The 19,106-nt window shown below is 46.1% G+C and overlaps 1 protein-coding gene across 3 annotated transcripts in view; it reads left to right on the top strand.

The window, feature by feature from the left end:
- Positions 1–19,106, top strand: part of Stat5b (signal transducer and activator of transcription 5B) — a 67,314-nt gene that overhangs the window by 34,665 nt on the left and 13,543 nt on the right. For all 3 annotated transcript variants that reach the window (XM_051176532.1, XM_051176515.1, XM_051176524.1), the window contains 11 exons: positions 4,758–4,895; positions 8,893–9,049; positions 11,473–11,562; positions 12,309–12,483; positions 14,578–14,708; positions 14,907–15,058; positions 15,464–15,619; positions 15,944–16,123; positions 16,563–16,650; positions 16,727–16,849; positions 18,105–18,197. In XM_051176532.1, the coding sequence (XP_051032489.1) occupies positions 4,768–4,895; positions 8,893–9,049; positions 11,473–11,562; positions 12,309–12,483; positions 14,578–14,708; positions 14,907–15,058; positions 15,464–15,619; positions 15,944–16,123; positions 16,563–16,650; positions 16,727–16,849; positions 18,105–18,197 (1,473 nt within the window). In that variant the 5' untranslated portion in view covers positions 4,758–4,767. The remainder of the gene's footprint in view (positions 1–4,757; positions 4,896–8,892; positions 9,050–11,472; positions 11,563–12,308; positions 12,484–14,577; positions 14,709–14,906; positions 15,059–15,463; positions 15,620–15,943; positions 16,124–16,562; positions 16,651–16,726; positions 16,850–18,104; positions 18,198–19,106) is intronic.

Raw genomic sequence — 19,106 nt, 5'->3', positions numbered from 1 at the left:
AATACAACACACCTATAATCCCAGGATGCAGGGGGTGAAGCAGGAAGATCTGATATTGAACCACATAATGTGTTCAATGCCAGAGGCAAGCCTGGCTGCCCGAAGCTGATCTAAATATATATTTGCTAAAGAGAGAATTTCTGATTAAAAAATATTAATTATTGATACAAAATAATTCCTGTCACCTGCATAGTAGTAATCCCTCCCTTTGGCTTTTGGTAAGCTTGTAATATTGTGAGCAATTAGACATTGAGGTTTTTATGAACAGGTATCTCTGGCCCCTTTGTTTAACCTTCCCCACCCTTGGATAGGTCCAGGTGTTATGGGTTAATGTCAGTGCTGGGTATGTTTACTGGGAATAGCACTCTGTCCAGGCCCAGCTGCAGTGGCTTGCTCTGGAAGGCTGTGAACTCCACAAGTGTGGCTGCAACAAAGCTTGGCTGGTTGTCAACACTGTACTAAAAATACGATGGTGAATCCATTTCCCAGTGTTTAGAGTGGCCCCTATGATGACGTACCAGAGATACAAACCACTTCCCTTGCCAGAATGTCACGCACCAAAGGCTGAGCTGCCTTTTAGTGAGCATAGAAGAGCATGCACGTGGTGGACTGTCTCCACGCAGATGGAGTAGTAGCTGGTGGCTGGATAGACAGTAGGTATGAGGGACAGGGCCCCTGCTTCCTAATGGGGGTGGGTAAGTGTTCTGGCAAGCATGAAAAAAAAAGCACTAATTAGACTATAGATCTTATACATTTTACGAGATGAGGGGTAGGAGCAGTTTGATCTGCAGTGAGTATTTAGCATTTTGGAGGAGGCAAGAGGGCCAGAGACTATAATGGGTACGTGATAATCTCCATAAGCCTCTCGTAGTCTATTCGGATAAAAGTCACAGTTTAAAAGTGTAATGAGCATGACTGTACTATTCACTGAGGGTTTTATTTTATAATTTTTTAAAATTTTAACTGACACAAACTTTTCATATTTGGGGAAGGTCAGGCTACTTCATACATACAATGTGTAATGACCAGATCAGCTTGATTGTCAAGCCTGTCACTTAGCATTTATTGATTATTTGCCCTAGGAGCATTCAGTTTCTTTACTATCGCCTATATTCTTTATATTCTTGACGGGCAGTAAGCAAAATGTACTCGGTAGCTCTATTTTCTATTCCTGTCAAAGCACTTTTATGTTGTGACACTATACAGCATTTATCAAAATAAAGCAATTACCATTTGGTATTTGCCAGCTATTACCCCTCAAGTAACATGCTATTAAAAAAATAATAATGATAACTGCCACGACATGCTCAGAATTGAAATCATAAAAATATCCTGACAGATTCTTAAAGCTCAGCATTCTACTCTTTAATAAAACTAAGAGCCAATATAAAACCTAAAATATGCATGGGACTTGTGGGGCACCCTGCCTGTCGTGGTCCATCGCCACAGCACTTCCACCTTTGTGGTTTTGTTTTTGGTTTTTGTTTTGTTTTGTTTTTTTCTTTTGAAGCTGGGCACACCTTTCATACCAACACTTGGGAGGCAGAGGTAGGTCGACCTCGGTGAGTTGGAAGTTAGCTGATCTACTTGTTAAGTTGCAGACGGCCCAGGGCTACATATTGAGACTGTCTCAAAAACCAAAGAAAGGTGTTTGATGTTTTTGAGAGACAAGGCATTTCATGTAAGCCCAGGTTGGCCTTAAGCACACAGCCTCCTGCCTCAGTTTATCAAGTGCTGGGATTACAGGTGTATACCACCACACTGAGCTGTATTTTCCTCTTAAGACAGTAATAGACTCCTGTAAGATGCTTGACTAACAGCACACGTGAAATATTTATCTATTCGTTCATTTAGCACAGTGGTTCTCAACCTGTGAGTTGCAACACCTAGGGGCGTAGATCGACCCTTTCACAGGGTTACCTCTGCCCACCAGAAAACACAAATTTTACATTACCATTCATAACAGTAGCAAAATTACAGTTGTAAAATAGGAACAAAAATAAGTCTTTGGTTGGGGACCACCACAATATGGGGAACTGTTATTAAAGGGTCCAAGCGTTAGGAAAGTTGAGAACCACTGATTTAGCAATACTTGTTTACCTCTTTCTGTGCCGAGCCACTACATATGTACTTTGGGGACAGGGTAGCAAGACATGTCCTCTTTACTTGTATTGGAGTTCGGGTGGGGAAAGATCAATTAAAAGGAGACAGAAAAGTGACAGGCATGTGTGACGAAATGGAGATTGTCACCCACATAGACTCATCCAAATTATTCAGTTGTAGTTGATGAGCTAATTTGAGATGTTTCTTTCTATACCTTAGAATTTCATACTGATGTTGTGTTCCACAATTAACTTTAAGTTTTAAATTTTATGTGCATTAGTGTTTTGCCCTGGGAAGTTTGCCTGGTCCTTGGTTTTTTTTGTTTTTGTTTTTTTTTTTTTTTTGATGTGTCTGTGTCTGTGAGTGTTCTGTAGGCTTGCATGTTTGTGCACTACACATGTGCAGTGCCCTTATAGGCAGAAGAGGGCATCAGATCGTTTGGAACTGGAGTTACAGATGGTTGTGAGCCATCATGTGGGTGCTGGGAGAAAGACTGCTACCTGAACCCCGCTTCTCACTCCTCTGTTGAGCTTCTTCCGAATACTTAAATCTTCAGTCTCCTTCGCCCCTGTCCCTTTACCCTTCCTCCGACCACGAGCTGATGCTGCTCTGATTACGAGATGTACAGTTGCCATCCAGATGTTGACAAGGAAGTAAAATTTTTCTTCTGTCCCGGTTTTCTTCTGATGAACCCTCACCCACTGAAATTTGCTATCTTTGGAAAACCCCACCGTTGTCCCAGCACTAAAGCCAAAAGCCCCCAAATTAAACCATGCACCGTTCAAGTGTTCTATAGCAGCTCACACATCTAAAATAGGCAACCGGCACCCAGCCCACTCCTCATTGTTGGCTAAGTGGCTTGTCCTATAAATAGCTCAGTGTTACTTGATCAGACAGCCACCCATCACAGGGAGAGAGATCTTTGTTTCCTGGCACACATGTACAGTCTCTGGTAGTCAACAAAACTCAGGTCCAGTGCACTGGACCATGGCTGTTACCTAGTCCTCAGGAGGGTTGTGAAAATCGGTAGCTAAATCACCTTTAGATGGGATTCAAGATGCCAAGTCCCACATTGCAGAAAGCAGCATTAGAGAAAGGTATGGGTTTTGGGTCTTCCTCATATAACATTGCTTCTCCAGTGTGGGCATCCCAGGAGGTCACTGCCAATGCTTTCAATTTGCAGGTCTGTCTGAAAAGGATCCTAGTAGTTTCTAAAGCCATGTTCTGATGGTATTTGTTTGGGTTTTGGTGTTGTTTCTTTAAGACAGAGACTCGGGAAGCCCAAGTTGGCCTTGAACTCTTGATCCTCCTGCCTTTGCCTCCTAAGTTCTAGGATTGCAGGCCTGCTCCCCAAGAGCCTGCCGTTAACAAAAACTCACTATCACTGAGTCTAGTGCCTCAAGCCTGTAATCCTAGGTTAGAAGTTGGCAAATTCAGCCGGGCAGTAGTGGCAGACGCCGCTAGTCCCAGCACTCGGGAGGCAGAGGCAGGTGGATCTGTGAATTGGAGGCCAGCCTAGTCCACAGAGGGAGTTCCAGGACAGCCTGTGTCAGTAAACGAAAATAAAATAAGAAGATGGCAAGTTTACGTCCTACCCCAACTACAGAGTGAGCACATAGTCAGCCTAGACAATTGAATGAGATGCTGTCTCCATATAAAAAGTTAAAAGACAGCTGGGCACATAGATCTTCTATGGAGCACTTACATGGTCAAGGTCAGAGCTTCAATCTCTTCTACAAAACTAATAACAAACCCCACCAAAAGCCTGCCCACCCCTCACCAGCAGAATACAATAGTCCTTTCTTACTCCTCTTAGTTGACATATATTATTGTTGTGTGGGACTTAATGCTATAATTTAACAAAACATTGTTATACAAATACTCCAGCAATAACTCCAAGGGTGAAGATTAGGGAGCTTGGCAAGATCAGCCTCTGCTATGGGTATGGCTGAAAGCTGGCTAAGATAACACACAGGCCCCGTTTGCTGTCTGTATCCTCACCTCTCTTTAGCCCCTTTTCAAACGTGTCCTTTCATCTCAAAAAGCCCAAACAACAAATCTAAAGCTCGTTTCTGATCATTCTGCTAACTGTTCCCATGACCGTGGAAAGCTATCACTCCGCTAACTCTTCCTGATGACTGTAGAAAGCCTGCTTAGCACCCATGGCATTTTCAGACAAAAGTAAAGACCAGGACTATGGTATCAAAGCTGTTGGCCATGCCGTGCCTAAAGCTGGTTTTATGATTTTGCATTTTGCCCACAATAGTCAACGTTTTGTAGGCCCATCTGGGGCCCCTTCCCATGGCCGTGAGTTTTGAAAGCATTATAAAGCTCTAAGTCAGCTAGAGAATATTGATCTGGGCAGGTGAGATGGTTCAGTGGGGAAAGGCGGTTGCTGAGCAACTTGGCAACCTGAGTTTGATCCCCAGAACCCACATAAAGGTACAAGGAGAAAATGGTCTCCACAAAGTTATCCTCTAACCTCTACACAATCACCCTGGCAGGTGTGCACCCCCACCTGTCACACACAATAATAAAGAAAAGCAATGTAAAGAGTTGACCTTTAGTGTGCCTGTGCATATATACTCCAGTGGTTTTGAATGGGGGAGAGAGGACTAGAAACAAACAAACAAATCAAGGCCTTTGCTTAACAGGTTGTGAACCATGGCAATGTGGATACAAGCTCAGCAGCTCCAGGGCGATGCCCTTCATCAGATGCAGGCCCTGTATGGACAGCATTTCCCCATCGAGGTGCGACACTATTTATCCCAGTGGATTGAAAGCCAAGCCTGGTAGGTGAACAACATTTTTACATCATGCTTTGGAAAGCACAGGATACTGAATTTTGATCAGAAAGATGTCCTGAGACTTTAAAATCTATGTATAACAGGGCCTTAGTGGCCCACACCTGTAACCCCCGTGATCCTAACACCTTGAAGGCTGAGGCAGAAGGATTGCGAGTTTCAGGCAGGCCTAAACTGCAAAGTGAGACCCTGGCCCTATCTTTTTAAAAAATTTAAAAAGTTGTATGTGTCTGGTTGGGTGTGGAGCTCAGTGGTAGAGTGCGTGCCTGAGGCTCTGCATTTAGTCCTTGGGACCGGTCTCCAAGCAGAGCTGCTTGTAAACTGTTTATGTAATCCACAAAAAGGTGTTTGGCCTTCCCTAAGGTTTAGGGAGATAAAAATAACTGTTGGAATTTTAATCTTTGTTGTTTTCTGATGATGTGTATATGTGTGTATCTGTATGTGGGCATATACACTTAAGGGCCAGAAGACAGCATCAGATCCCAGATAGCCTGGAGTTTCAGGTGATTGTGAGCCACCCAGAGTGGGTGCTGGGATCTGAGGTTAGGTCCTCTGGAAAAGCAAGAAGTCCACTTAAGCATACAGCCACCTCTCCAACCCCTGAACTTGCTTTTTTGGGGTGAGGGGGTGAGACTAGTTCCCTCTATGAAACCCAGGCTGTCCCTGAACTCTCAGAGATCCACCTGCCTCTACCTTCCAAGTACTGGGACACTGGGATTAAAGATGTGTACCAATGCCTGGCTTTATTTTTTTCCCAAGGTAAGTTGTTGTCACTGTGTAGTTCTGGGTGGCCTGCATTCATTATGTAAGCCAGACTAGTCTTGCACTCAAGATAGGCCTCCCTTTGCTTTCCACATGCTGAAATTTATATTTCATAAACCAAAAGTTTAATATATTAATTTAATGTATTAATAATTAAAATCAATATTTTAACTTAATATGTTGATATAATATATTAATATATTAAAACATTCCAGCTCTTTGTTTTTTTGTTTTTCTAAGACAGGATCTCACTATGTAGTTCTGACTGTCCTAGAACTTACTCTGTAGGCCAGGCTCTGTTTCAAACTCACAGAGATTCACCTGCCTCTGCCTCCTGGGTGCTGGGATTAATGGTGTGCACCACTGCACCTAGCTTGAAATATTCATGTTTTTAATTTATATGTATATATACAGACAAAAATATTCTAAAATATTAACAATGGGGCAGGATGGCTCAGTGAGTAAAGGAATTTGCTACCAAAATTGATGTCCTGAATTTCATCCTCAGAACCCATGTGGCAGAAAAAAAACTGACTCCTGGAAGTTGTTCTCTGATCTCTTTACTGTGCTGTGACATGCATGTTGTCTCTCTTCTCATACACACACACACACACACACACATACACACACATACACACACACATACATACACACACACACACACACACACACACACAGCGTTTTTGTTTTTTTTTTAATACAACCATTACATTTCACTGTTTTTATCTTTACTTCCCAAATTATGAATTACATACTTGAGCTTTACAATTGTTAGACTGGTGTAGAGCTAGGCGTTGGTGGTGCACACCTTTAGTCCCAGCACTTGGAGGCAGAGGCAGGTGATGTCTGTGAGTTCGAGGCCAGCCTGGTCTACAGAGCTAATTTCAGGACAGGCTCCAAAGCCATAGAGAAACCCTGTCTCGAAAAAAACAAAACAAAAATGTTAGATTGGTATAACACAGTCCTGTGACAATTCATTTGGACCAAAGATTCCCGCACACAAGACATCCCATCTACCATGAGCTGCTCCTTGGCCCAGCAGTGCCTTCACCGACAACATTGAACACCAGCATCCAGCTGTACCTGGCAGTGCTCAAGGCAGAGAGCTTGCTGGTTGGCCCCAGGCTGTCAGTCTATTCGTCAGACTAGCCAGGCTTTCACCAGGGTGGTGGGATCCTCTTTGTCCGGTGCTGTTGAGAGAAGGCTGTCCACACCCACTGGTGATGTTGCCTTAGAGTAATTGCAACAGCTTGTTAGCAGTGTTCTGTTCAGAAGCAAGCGTGCTGAAGAAAGGCAATTTTCTAGGCAATTAAAAAAAAAAAAATACTGGCTTCATGTAATTAAGGGAGGGAAAAAAAACCTGGCTAAATATGAGAACATCAACACACCTGGTTAGTGTTTTTCCTTTCCGTTTTCTTTTCTGTTTTAATGATCTGGGGGAGTTAGGAAAACAGTGGGAAGTTTCTGTTTATTTTAACTCAAATAGAGGCTGGAGATGGGATGTAGGTCAGTGGTAGAGCATTTGTCCAGGAAACGCAAGGGCCTGGCCCAACACCACAAGAAAACAAAACAAGACTTTCATTTATTTGAGTACAATGATGCATGTCTGTAATTCCAGCTGCTTGGGAAGCTGAGGCAGGAGAATTACTCGAGCCCAGGAATTCATGACAGTCCTAGGCAAATAGACTTTGCCTAGCAGATCTCCTGTGTAGTCTTCTTACTGAATAAGCTTTGAAAGGTTTGTGTTGGTATTAAGGAAAACCGAATTTTTAGATAGTTTTTCTTTTTCATAAGAAAATAAAGATACAGGCCAGGCAGATCTCTGTGAGTTGGAGGCTATGCTGGTCTTCAGAGTGAGTTCCAGGACAGCCAAGGCAACACAGAGAAACCCTGTCTTGAAAAAAATCAAAAGAGTAAAAAAGAAAAGTATCAATGAAGAGTCTCCAGCTCTTAATATTAAAGCTGTCATGAAGTCTCTCATTATAAGTCGCAGATGAGTTCAAATTGAGAGCCAGACTGATGAGTTCTCTGCTCAGAGACTGGATCCTGGGCTCCCAGTCAGAACAGAGGTACAAGGCTGTCCCTTCTGCCCTTCTAGACTTTCATTTACCTCATATCTTGTTCAATACATAGAGCATACATATCTAAAAGCTGGCTTTTCTCACTCACTGCCTTCTCCAGACACGCTCAGGTGGTCCCGATGACAATCTCAGGGCTTCTGTGCACCCTGCGCAGCTCCGTCTGCCACCAGCCATTCATTATCTGCAGGGATTTGCGGGTGGCCATCTTTTAGCTACCATTGGCTCTCTTCCCTGGCTCGGGACCTGGTCAGTAGTAATTAGATGTTATTTCAGCATGACAGCTGTTTGGTTTCTCATCGTGCTAAGTCACTTAAGTATTGCCCAGTAGCAATTGTTGCCTAACTTTTAGACAAAAATTTAAAAAAAAAAAAAAAAGAGGATAAGGAGGAAGTGCGCCCAATCCCTGTCACCAGCTGAATAGCCCTGAATAACAAGAGGTCTTTAGACTGGCTTCTCGCCTTCACTGGAAGAGCTAGCATTGCTTCCAAGCCCCACATGTGTAGTGATGACAGAAATTTCTCATGGGTGTGAAAACTTGTAGGCACCTTCTGTCTTGAAGCCTCCTTTCCAGGGTTCCGTACAAAGGGCAGTAATTAGGGGCCTGGAACCAGCTGAAGCTGGAAAGGACATGCAGAACAGTCTTGACCTTGGGCCCCTATTCCCTGGAACTGGCACTATAAATCGGAAGTTAGCAGACCCTTTATTCCCTGAAGAGTGCAGAAAGAAATCTTTCCCATTTGTTCCTAGGAAGCAAGTGGGGCAATACCAGAACCTGTCGGTAAAGGAAAGAGGGGGAGGGGGACTGCTGTTTTTTTTTTTTTTTTTTTTTTTTTATTTAAAGGAAGAAAAGTACTAAAGTAATTACAATAGAGTAATGTAGACATTTAGCTCATGTGTACTGGGATGTTTCCTTACACATATGAATATTAAGAAGATAACATGTTTTAGGCTCACACCTATATTCCCAGCTCTCAGGAGGTTGAGGCAGGACACTTGCGTTCCTGGCCAGTCCATGATTTAGTGTAGAATCCTGTCTCCAAAAAAAAAAAAAAAGCTCCAAAACAAATGTAGTATGTAGAGACTGCATGTGTACAGGCTCCTGTGCATGTATGTATACAGATTGTGTAATTTTTTTCCCCTAGGGACTCAATAGATCTTGATAATCCACAGGAGAACATTAAGGCCACCCAGCTCCTGGAGGGCCTGGTGCAGGAGCTGCAGAAGAAGGCAGAGCACCAGGTGGGCGAAGATGGGTTTCTGCTGAAGATCAAGCTGGGGCACTATGCCACACAGCTCCAGGTGGGTGCGAATGCTGACCACACATAGGCCCTGTCCCTTCCAGGACTTCTCCCTTCACTCAGCCTTCCATAGACACGTGCTTTCCGATCTTCAGCCCAGCACCGCAGGATCATGTGTCCCTGCATTCGATTCTGATTGGTTTTGTGGTCATTGGTTTACCTTCTGAGACAGGAGTGTCACTGTGGGGCTGGAGAGTTGGTTCTGTGTTTAAGAGTGCTTCCTGCCTGCCTGCCTTAGGATTATCATCACTGTGATGAAACCCCATGACCAAAAGCAGCTTGGGGAGGAAAGAGTTTATTTGGCTCACTTCCACATCACTGTTGGTCATAGGAGGAAGTCAGGACAGGAACCCAAGCAAGGCAGGAACCTGGAGGCAGGAGCTGATGCAGAGGCCATGGAGGGAGCTGATTACTGGCTTGCTCCTCATGGTTTGTTCAGCCTGCTTTCTTATAGCTCCCAGGACCACAGTCTAGGGATGGCCCTACCCACAATGGGCTGGACCCTCCGCCATCAGTCACTTATTTAAAAAATGCCCTAGGCTTTCCTACAACCCAAGCCTCTGGTGGCATTTTCTAAACTGAGGCTCCCTCCTCTTTGCTGACTCCGACTAGTGTAAAGTTAACACAAAACCAGCCAGCACACTTCTCTTCCAGAAGACCTGGATTCAGTCTCACATCAGGGGACTCACAATTACCTATAACTCCAGCTTCAAGAGCTTGGATACCTATCTCGGTAAATGAGGATCAGGATAAACAAATAGGCCGAATAGATGTTTATTCAGGGAGAAATAACTTACAACCTAGACAGATGAACACCAGGAAATTCAACCCGATCCTCTCCTGTCCGAGTCACGCCAGAAAGAGAGCGCCTTACTTGGCCCCCTCCGACCTCCTTCCACAGGTCACTTCCGCCCATGGCTCCACCCCCCAATGGGTGTGGTCAGTGCTACAGAAGGACTATCTCACTACAGATACCCCTCTTCTGACCTCTACAGAAGGTCATGCACCCACCATATGTGACACACAGATACGTGTAAATAAAAATAGACAATAAGATATTTTTTTAAAAAAAAAGGGAAAAAGCCCCACTATAAATGTTGGCCACAAACTGGAATTCTTCCTGCATCAGGCTCACTCCAACCCCAGTGTGGGTTACAGGTGTGCGCCACTCCCAGCTAAGACTTTTACTCTCTCCCTTGACTTTTTATTTGAAAATAATTTTGAATTTACAGAAATTTACAGCAATGTGCATAGAGCCCCCATGTACATATGTGCAGATGCATCCGTTGCCAACATTTACTTTAAACACCTCTCTCTCTCTCTCTCTCTCTCTCATCCCGCCTCTCTGCACACACGCACACACACATTTTAGTTGAGAGTAAGTTGTATGCATTATATCCCTCCCCTGAGTATTTTAGTGTGTACGCTCTAAGAATATGACCTTTCCCTTTCATGGTCACAATGTGGTTGTCAACTTTAGTGTGTTTACCATTCACATGTACTTTTACTTAATATTGTGTCTTTTATATCCATTTTGTCAACTGACCTTTAGGGTATTTTCCATTCTCCAGTCCAGGATCACATACTAAACCTACTTGTCATATCTTCTTCATGTTTCATTTGGTTTGGTTCAGTTTTGTGACTTGTTTTTGAGACAGGGTGTCCCATTATATCCCATGCTAGTCTTAAACTTGAAGCAACCCTCTTGTCCCAGCCACCCTGCCCAGCTCTCACTGCTTTTTAACCTAAACACACATTGCAGCCTTATTTTGCCTTTGACACTAACATTTCACAATAATCACTTATCTCCTTTCCTTACTTTAGATATTTTTTTTAAATTGTGTGTTTGTGTGTGCTCTCGTGCCTGTGCACATGTATGAGTGCAGGTGTCCTCAGAGTCCAGAAGAGGGCGTCAGTTACAGGTGATTGCGAGCCACCTGCCATGGGTGCTGGGAATTGAACTCCGGTCTTCTGTAAGAGCAGTGTGAGGGAGGGTCTCACCATGTTGTCTAAGCTGGTCTCAAACTAAATAACTGATGCTGTGTCCTCCTGGGGTGCCTCATCCAGAGGGGAAAAAAAGATACCCATCTTCCCCCTCACTGCGACAGTAATTCTGATTATAATTGACAGGAGATCTTAGGGTCCTGTCTCTTGTCTGCTGTGGCCTTTTAAAAACTTGTCCATTTCCAAGAATGTTGCTGTACTGCTTTAGGCATTTGGATTCAGAGTATAAAACAGCCTTACCTTTTTACTGTAATTGCATTTTCCATGATGTCTTTTCTCATTCCTGCCCCTATGGGAGGAATAGCACTGCCCATGCCTACACCATTACCACATCTCCGTCATGAGTGCTCCCTGTCCCTAGCCGGGTTAACCCACAGCACGGAGTGGAACCAAGTGATGTCTGCTGTTGGCCTCTTTCAGAACACATATGACCGCTGCCCTATGGAGCTGGTTCGCTGTATCCGGCACATTCTGTACAATGAACAGAGGCTGGTCCGGGAAGCCAACAACGTGAGTGCCCTTGGGTGTGGGAGCTGGGGAGCCCTTCTTGAACCATCCCCCTTTGGACCCCAGTTTGTCGAGTTCACCCAATATGCACCAGTGTCTTTTTAGGTAGCTGATCTTAGATTTGTAACTTCAGTAAGAATATAGTCATAAAGCAAGGTCACCATGTGCAAAATAATTTAACCCCAAGCAAATCATGTTTGTGTTGAAACATGCTCACATTCAGGTGAGATTCCTTAGGAGAAATTTCTTCATGCCCTCTGGGCCAGCTGTTAAGGGGTGGGATCAAACCTAGTCACTCAGTCAGGTCCACAGAGGCCTTGAGCATGCCTCCATAACTTCATCTGAGGGGCTTCAGGGAGAATTTTGAGAGGTGTGGCTTCATCCATGGTGGAAGCAAATAGACACCGACCATGTGTTTACAATGTGTCCCCAACTTAGCCACAGTCATGGTATTGTGTCAACGATTGACTATGGAATCAGGGGTCATAAACATCAATAGGGAAACCCGGATGACCCTGAGGCGTGTGGAGATTTAGTCTCTCAAGGAGTGTCCCATCCTGTATGGGGCCCAGAGCTGACGTGGAAGTTTTCACCATGAAGGTATCCTGCAGATCACCCTTCTCTCCATACTTCCTTTCTATCCCAGTTCTCACACATGACATTTGTGATTTTTTCTGGCCTCAGAGTTAACATTCTTCACCTACGGAGCCTCCCACCCTCACACCCTGAATCTCCCCATCTTTCCCTAGGGGAGCTCTCCAGCTGGAAGTCTTGCTGATGCCATGTCCCAGAAGCACCTTCAGATCAACCAGACGTTTGAGGAGCTGCGCCTGATCACACAGGACACGGAGAACGAGCTGAAGAAGCTGCAGCAGACCCAAGAGTACTTCATCATCCAGTATCAGGAGAGCCTGCGGATCCAAGGTGAGGCCTGCCTGCATCATGGTCCAGGATGCTCTGGGGGGTGGGAGTGAGGTCTAGGAGCATGATCTGTGGAAGTAGAAGAGACCCCGGTGGCATTCTGAGCCTTGCCTGTGTCCTAGTGAAATGGGACCATTCACACTGAAGAAGGCACTGGAAGGGTGAGGCTTAGGGAAGGAGAGTGTGGGGTCTCACTCAGGCTTCCTGCACTCAGGAGGTTTGGGGTAGTCAGAGGAGATGTTTCCTTTTAAGAAGGTATTCATAGTTTAATAAATAGCATATAGAGAGCATAATACATTGTATGGAGTTAGCATTTTATAAATGCAGCCTTGCTGAAGTGATAAATGGGAAGGACATCCCATTTAGGGGCCTAGTGAGATAGTGTTCGCCTAGCATGTGGGAGGCCCTGGCTTCTCTCCACTGAAGGATGTAAGGAGTACGGGTTTTTTTTGCCCGTCGCCTGGTCTTGTCCTGCCGCCACGCCAGCCCCAATTAACACACCGAGACTCTGTATCAGATACAATTCTGTTGGCCAGTTACTTGTTTTTTAACGGCTAGCTCTGTCTTAATTATTAACCCATTTTGACATCTCCCATTAGAAGGAGCTGTATTTGTGATGCCTACCATGTAGTGTTCTCTGCGGTTCTTCAGAAGGGCTTCTGATGCCCCTGTGTGCCTTATGGACAATGTTCCCTAGCCTTTGTTCTGGGGCACACAGGAATTGAGAACCCTTCTAAGGGTTAAGCAGCCTCGCATGAATGTTTCAGACTCTCAGGGAGCTGGAGAGATGGCTCAAGTGATTAAGAGCACTAGATGCTCTTGCAGAGGACTAGGCTTGATTCCCAGAATCCACTTGGTAGCTCAAAACCATCTGTAACCCCACTTCCAAGGGATCCAATGTCCTCTTCTGTGGGTACCTCTCTGGGTACCAGGCATGCACATGGCACACAGACATAAATGCACACAAAACATTCAGACACATAAAAACAAAATAAATCTAAGAACAATATTGAAAAGTAAGAACCTCAGGAGACTTTTGTCCCCAGGCGGCCAGGCACATAGCCTGTGTCTTCTAAGGGCATGTGTGAGGGACACAGTACATCACTGTCTTGACATTATTTACTGACTCCCAGGCTTCCCAGATTATAAGTCATTGAGAAATAACCATGTCTTTTAGTTCTGTACCCTGAGGCCAACATAAATTTTAGTTGTGGACTTGCCCTGGCTGTCTAATGTTGCTTTTGTTCGTCCCAGCTTGTGTGTCCCTGGGGCAAGGACCAGGTCAGTGTGACATGGTTCTCCAAGGCTGGCCAGGAACTTAAATGAGACCTGCCAGTGTGCACAAACTCTTGGCAAGACCTGAGTAAGAATGCTGGGCTGCTCAAGGGTCACTGGAGGAAACAATAATGCCAGCACTCAGGGTCTTTTTCTGGGCATGGAGTAGGGAACAAGGAAGGTTTGCAAGCAGTGGTAATAGACAGGTACTTCAACCCTTGGACATACTTGCTTGAGCAGAGCAGTTCAGGACAAACATTGCTTACATGTGTCTGTATCCTGCTCGTGACTCAGGATCTGTACTGAAAGGTGAGGCTCGGTTGGGAGAATGCTGGCCTAGCAGTCACCAAGTCCTGGGTTCAATCTCTAGCATACAGAAAAAGAAGCATGGAGTATTCGTCTAGACTGCAGCCCATTGACCTGTTGTCAGGTTCTCTATAGATGGGAGACTAGGACACAGGAAAGAAGAAAATTGGCCCAAGTTCAGCCAGCTAGAAAACCACTGGCCACTGGTACACACAGTCTAACATCAAACCTGACGCTCTGTGAGATGCTCTCTGTGGTGAGCAGGAGGCAGGCACTACCAAGGACTTGCTTCCCTATTGAACACCTGCCCCCAGCCCAGGAGAGGCTGTCAGGAGACCCCTGATCAGAGACTAGAGGCTGTCTGCTAAGAGAGCCCTTTCATCATTAGACACCCCTGGTTAATAGGAACCCTGACTTATTGGCGATGGAGTGTCTGACCCTGAGCATGGGAGACCCTCCAGACTTCCCACTGGACACAAGAGATGACGGTGGTGGGTGCCCTGTCCCCTCTTCCAGCTCAGTTTGCCCAGCTGACCCAGCTGAACCCCCAGGAGCGCATGAGCCGGGAGACAGCCCTCCAGCAGAAGCAAGTGTCCCTGGAGGCCTGGCTGCAGCGAGAGGCACAGACCCTGCAGCAGTACCGTGTGGTTAGTGGGTCCTGCATCCCTCTGCCCCTGGGAGGGAGCCCTGTCACCCCAGATTCAGGGCACCCACCAGGTAGGGGACAGAGCCAAGCCGAGAACAGGTCCCCTCTTTCCTGGGGTGCATGTGGGGTGGAGCAGGTGGAGAGGGCCTGTGGGCTGCTCCCCGGGAGCCAGAAGGCTGCTGTGCCCTCCCTCATGCAGGAGCTGGCTGAAAAGCACCAGAAAACCCTGCAGCTGCTGAGGAAGCAACAGACCATCATCCTGGACGACGAGCTGATCCAGTGGAAGCGGAGGCAGCAGCTGGCCGGGAACGGGGGTCCCCCCGAGGGCAGCCTGGACGTGCTGCAGTCCTGGTGAGGGCGAGAGGTGGGCAGGGTGGGCGGGGGCTTGGGCAGTGGTGCCAGCTGCCTCGTCTGTCCTTCCGTCTGTGACAGTTCTCACTCTGTCAGTGTCCTGGCTCCTGATGGGACTTGGCTCCTCAGTCCCGTGCCGCCTCCCCCAAGGGACAGTGGTGCCTTGGAATGGGCAGGGCTACTCTTGAGCTGGTTGGTTCCAAGTTGGGGCCACCCTGTCTGTCCTCTGCTTTTGCAAAGTGGGACTCTGCTCTGTGCCTGTGCAGGGTAGTGGTGGCCAATGCCAGCACCTTGAGAGGAGCTGTGGCTTTGTTGGGAGGGGAGGAGCAGTGTCATGTGGCCTCGCCCCCTGGCCTGTGCTGGGACAGAGGCCACTGTCCCTCTGAGGGCCCTGGCTCCTTGCAGGTGTGAGAAGTTGGCCGAGATCATCTGGCAGAACCGGCAGCAGATCCGCAGGGCTGAGCACCTGTGCCAGCAGCTGCCCATCCCAGGCCCCGTGGAGGAGATGCTGGCCGAGGTCAACGCCACCATCACAGACATCATCTCAGCCCTGGTCACCAGGTGACTGCTGCCTCCCTGCCATGCTCACAGGGACATGGCAGTTCCTGGGTGGGCATGTTGAGGCCCGGGAGCTCTGCCCCAGTCCTGCTCCTCCAGCCCAGTGTGTGTTGGGGACACTGCGGGAAGCACCGTGGAGTCCAGCCTCCCTCACATCTGTCTCCAGTCCCCATGTCCTCCCCGGGATCAGAGGCCAGGCCCCTCCTCCTCTGCCCGTCTTCCTTCCTAGTGGGCTCCACGGGAAGGTCCTCCCCTCCTAGCTGGCCTCCCAGCTCTGTCCCCTGAGCCAGCATCTGGTCAACTGTCTGGTCCCTGTGCCCCCTGCAGTACATTCATCATCGAGAAGCAACCTCCTCAGGTCCTGAAGACCCAGACCAAGTTCGCAGCCACCGTGCGCCTGCTGGTGGGTGGGAAGCTGAATGTGCACATGAACCCCCCGCAGGTGAAGGCGACCATCATCAGTGAGCAGCAGGCCAAGTCCCTGCTCAAGAACGAGAACACCCGCAAGTGAGTGTGCCTCAGTTCTCCTCCTTGGCACTCTCCTTGGTCCTTGAGATAGAAGATAAAAATTCTTTTTAATGTCTGATCCCTGTTTTCCCTCTTGTTCTTTCTGGACCTAAGAATGTATGTATGTATATATATACACACTTTATATATGTAATATATATATATATATATATATATATCTGTGTGTGTATACATATAATATACATATACATATAATATACATATACATATATATATATATAATATTGTAATATGTAAAGGTGGTGTCATTTCATTAGGTAGGGACCTGTTGGCTGAGAGTCCCTTTACTTCCGTGCCTTGTTTCGGGGGCTGAGTTCCTCTGGGTGGCAGCTGTTCCTAGCAGCCCGCTTTGTTTCCTAGCTCCAGCTTGCTCTCCATGCCCGTGTCATCTGCAGCCTGTTTTCTGTCTGATTTGCAGCGATTACAGCGGCGAGATTCTGAACAACTGCTGTGTCATGGAGTATCACCAAGCCACAGGCACCCTCAGCGCCCACTTCAGGAACATGGTGAGGACTTGAGAGAGGCACAGCGGACTCTCCCTCAGTGTCTGAGGCTTCTTCATCTCCTGCTTCTCCTTTGCAGTCCTTAAAACGAATCAAGAGGTCTGATCGCCGTGGTGCAGAGTCGGTGACAGAGGAGAAGTTCACAATCCTGTTTGACTCACAGTTCAGTGTGGGTGGAAATGAGCTGGTCTTTCAAGTCAAGGTAAAGTGTGTGTGCACAGTGTATATGCAATATGTTCCACAGTATGCAGTGTGTATACACGGTATACCTATGTGTGTGGTGTGTATGTGCAGTGTGTATAAAATGTATATAATATGTAAGTGTATGTTGTATATGTGCAATGTGTATATTCTATGCATGTTTACATAATGTGTATACAGTATGTATGCAGTGTATATATGTAGAATGTATATACACAATGTATGTATAATATGTATATACCATGTGTGTATATGTATATATATACATATATATACATATATATGGTATATAGTATATACAGTGTTCCTGTAGTGTGTGTATATACAATGTATACAGCAAGTGTAGTTGTATATACTGTGTTTTCATATCGTGTATGAATACCATCTGTGCAGTGTGTGTCAGCTGTTTTTGTGTATGCAGTGTGTATATAGTGTGCAGTATGTGAGTGCAGTGTTTGTGTGGTATTTATGTGCAGTATGTGTACATTTAGTAATGTGTAAGTGTACAATGTGTGTTTGTTTGTGCAGTATATACACAGCATATATTTGCATGTTGTTTATATGCCAAAAGAATTATGACCACATAGTATCTTCCTATTTATTGTTGTTAAGAAGAAATGGAAAGACCTTTATCCTTTGAGCTGTATCTTCTTAAATTCACTTTAGGCTTAAACAATAACAAACTGAAATAGCTCAGAATATGCCTGAAAAATGATCATGGGAAACCACTCAGTGTGAATTTAAAGAAAGATTGCAGTTGGACTTTTTGTGGTTGTGTAGTTTTATATTTGCTTGTCTATTGGGTTGGGTTTTAGTTTGTTTATTTTTTTTAAATACGTTCTTACTGTGTAACTCAGACTAGCCTAAAATTTACCCTGTAGCCCAGGCTAGCCTTGAGCTTGGAGTCCAGAGCTGGGATTAGAGCTATGTAGAAATATCTGTTTTATTCTCTCCTGTTCTTCGTGTGCTTGTGAGAATGTTGTCCCATTCTTCAGAAAATCTGGTACATATTTGTAATCCTAGCCTTTGGCAGGCTAAGGCAGGAATCAAGAGTTTGAAATCAAGCTGGGCCATGGCAGAGGCAGATGGATCTCTGTGAGTTCAAGGCCTTTGAAGTGTAGGTCCCAGCTGTTGCCAGCACTATTCCAGCTGTTAAGTACAGCACTGAAACTGGAAGGAAGACTTGGTACTGACCAGGGAACCAGACAAAAGGGGACAGAAGTCACCGGAATGCTCAATCCTTCTCTGCCTTCCAGACCTTGTCGCTCCCAGTGGTGGTGATTGTTCATGGCAGCCAGGACAACAATGCTACAGCCACTGTCCTCTGGGACAACGCCTTTGCAGAGCCTGTGAGTGGACTCCTTGGTCTGGGGTCTTCAGATCTCAAGACTGGTGCTTTCCCTCCCTCCCTCCCTCCTTCCCTGTATGTGGCAGTAGAAAATACAAGGAAGGGCTTGATGTCCTGACAGGATTTGAACTCAGCTCAGCCTCCTCCTGAGGTACCATGGGATGGGAAGTTCATTTGACCTAGAGGAAGGAGTTCAGAGGAGCTTCCCTTTCCAATTGTTACCTGCAACCCAGGTAACACGCTGCTCCATGGCGCCATCCTGAGGCTATGCTCAGTAGTAACACAGGAAATGCTCAGTAAATACTTGAATCCTCCAAGCGACCCAGAACACAGGAAATGCTCAGTAAATACTTGAATCCTCCAAGCGACCCAGGATGCTTTGGGCACCTGTAGGCCCTTTCTAGAGTTTACTTTAGCTGAGAACTCGACTCAGTCATTTGCCAGTGAATGAGGATGACATTCAACACTCTTCCTACATCTCATGGTCTGTGATTCATCCCAGCTCTCACAAAGAATGACGCACTTTGTCTGAGGGACAGATACGTTGTGGGCTTAAGCACCCTCAAGACACAGAATTACACTAGTATACTAACAAGCATTTGTGCTAGCTCGGCCTCCCCCTGCCTCCCTCCCTTCCCCTTCTCTCTCCCTCACTCCCCTTTTTTTTTTTTTTTTTTTTTTTTTTGAGACAGGGTCTCATGTAGTATCCCAGGCTGGTGTTGAATTCACTGTGCAACAAAGAACCCCTGGCCTTCTCGCCCCCGCCCCCGCCCCCTGTGCTGGGATCATGGGCATCCACCAACCACACCCATTTTTTTTTTTTTATGAAGTCCTGAGAATAGAACCCAGAGTTTTGTGCATGCTAGCAGGCACTCTACCAATTGAGCTACACCCCTAGCCCATGATGAAC

This window comes from Phodopus roborovskii, unplaced genomic scaffold (genome assembly GCF_943737965.1).
Source record: "Phodopus roborovskii unplaced genomic scaffold, PHOROB, whole genome shotgun sequence".
Classification (NCBI taxonomy): Eukaryota; Metazoa; Chordata; class Mammalia; order Rodentia; family Cricetidae; genus Phodopus; species Phodopus roborovskii.
This window is presented reverse-complemented; position numbering and strand designations above follow the sequence as displayed.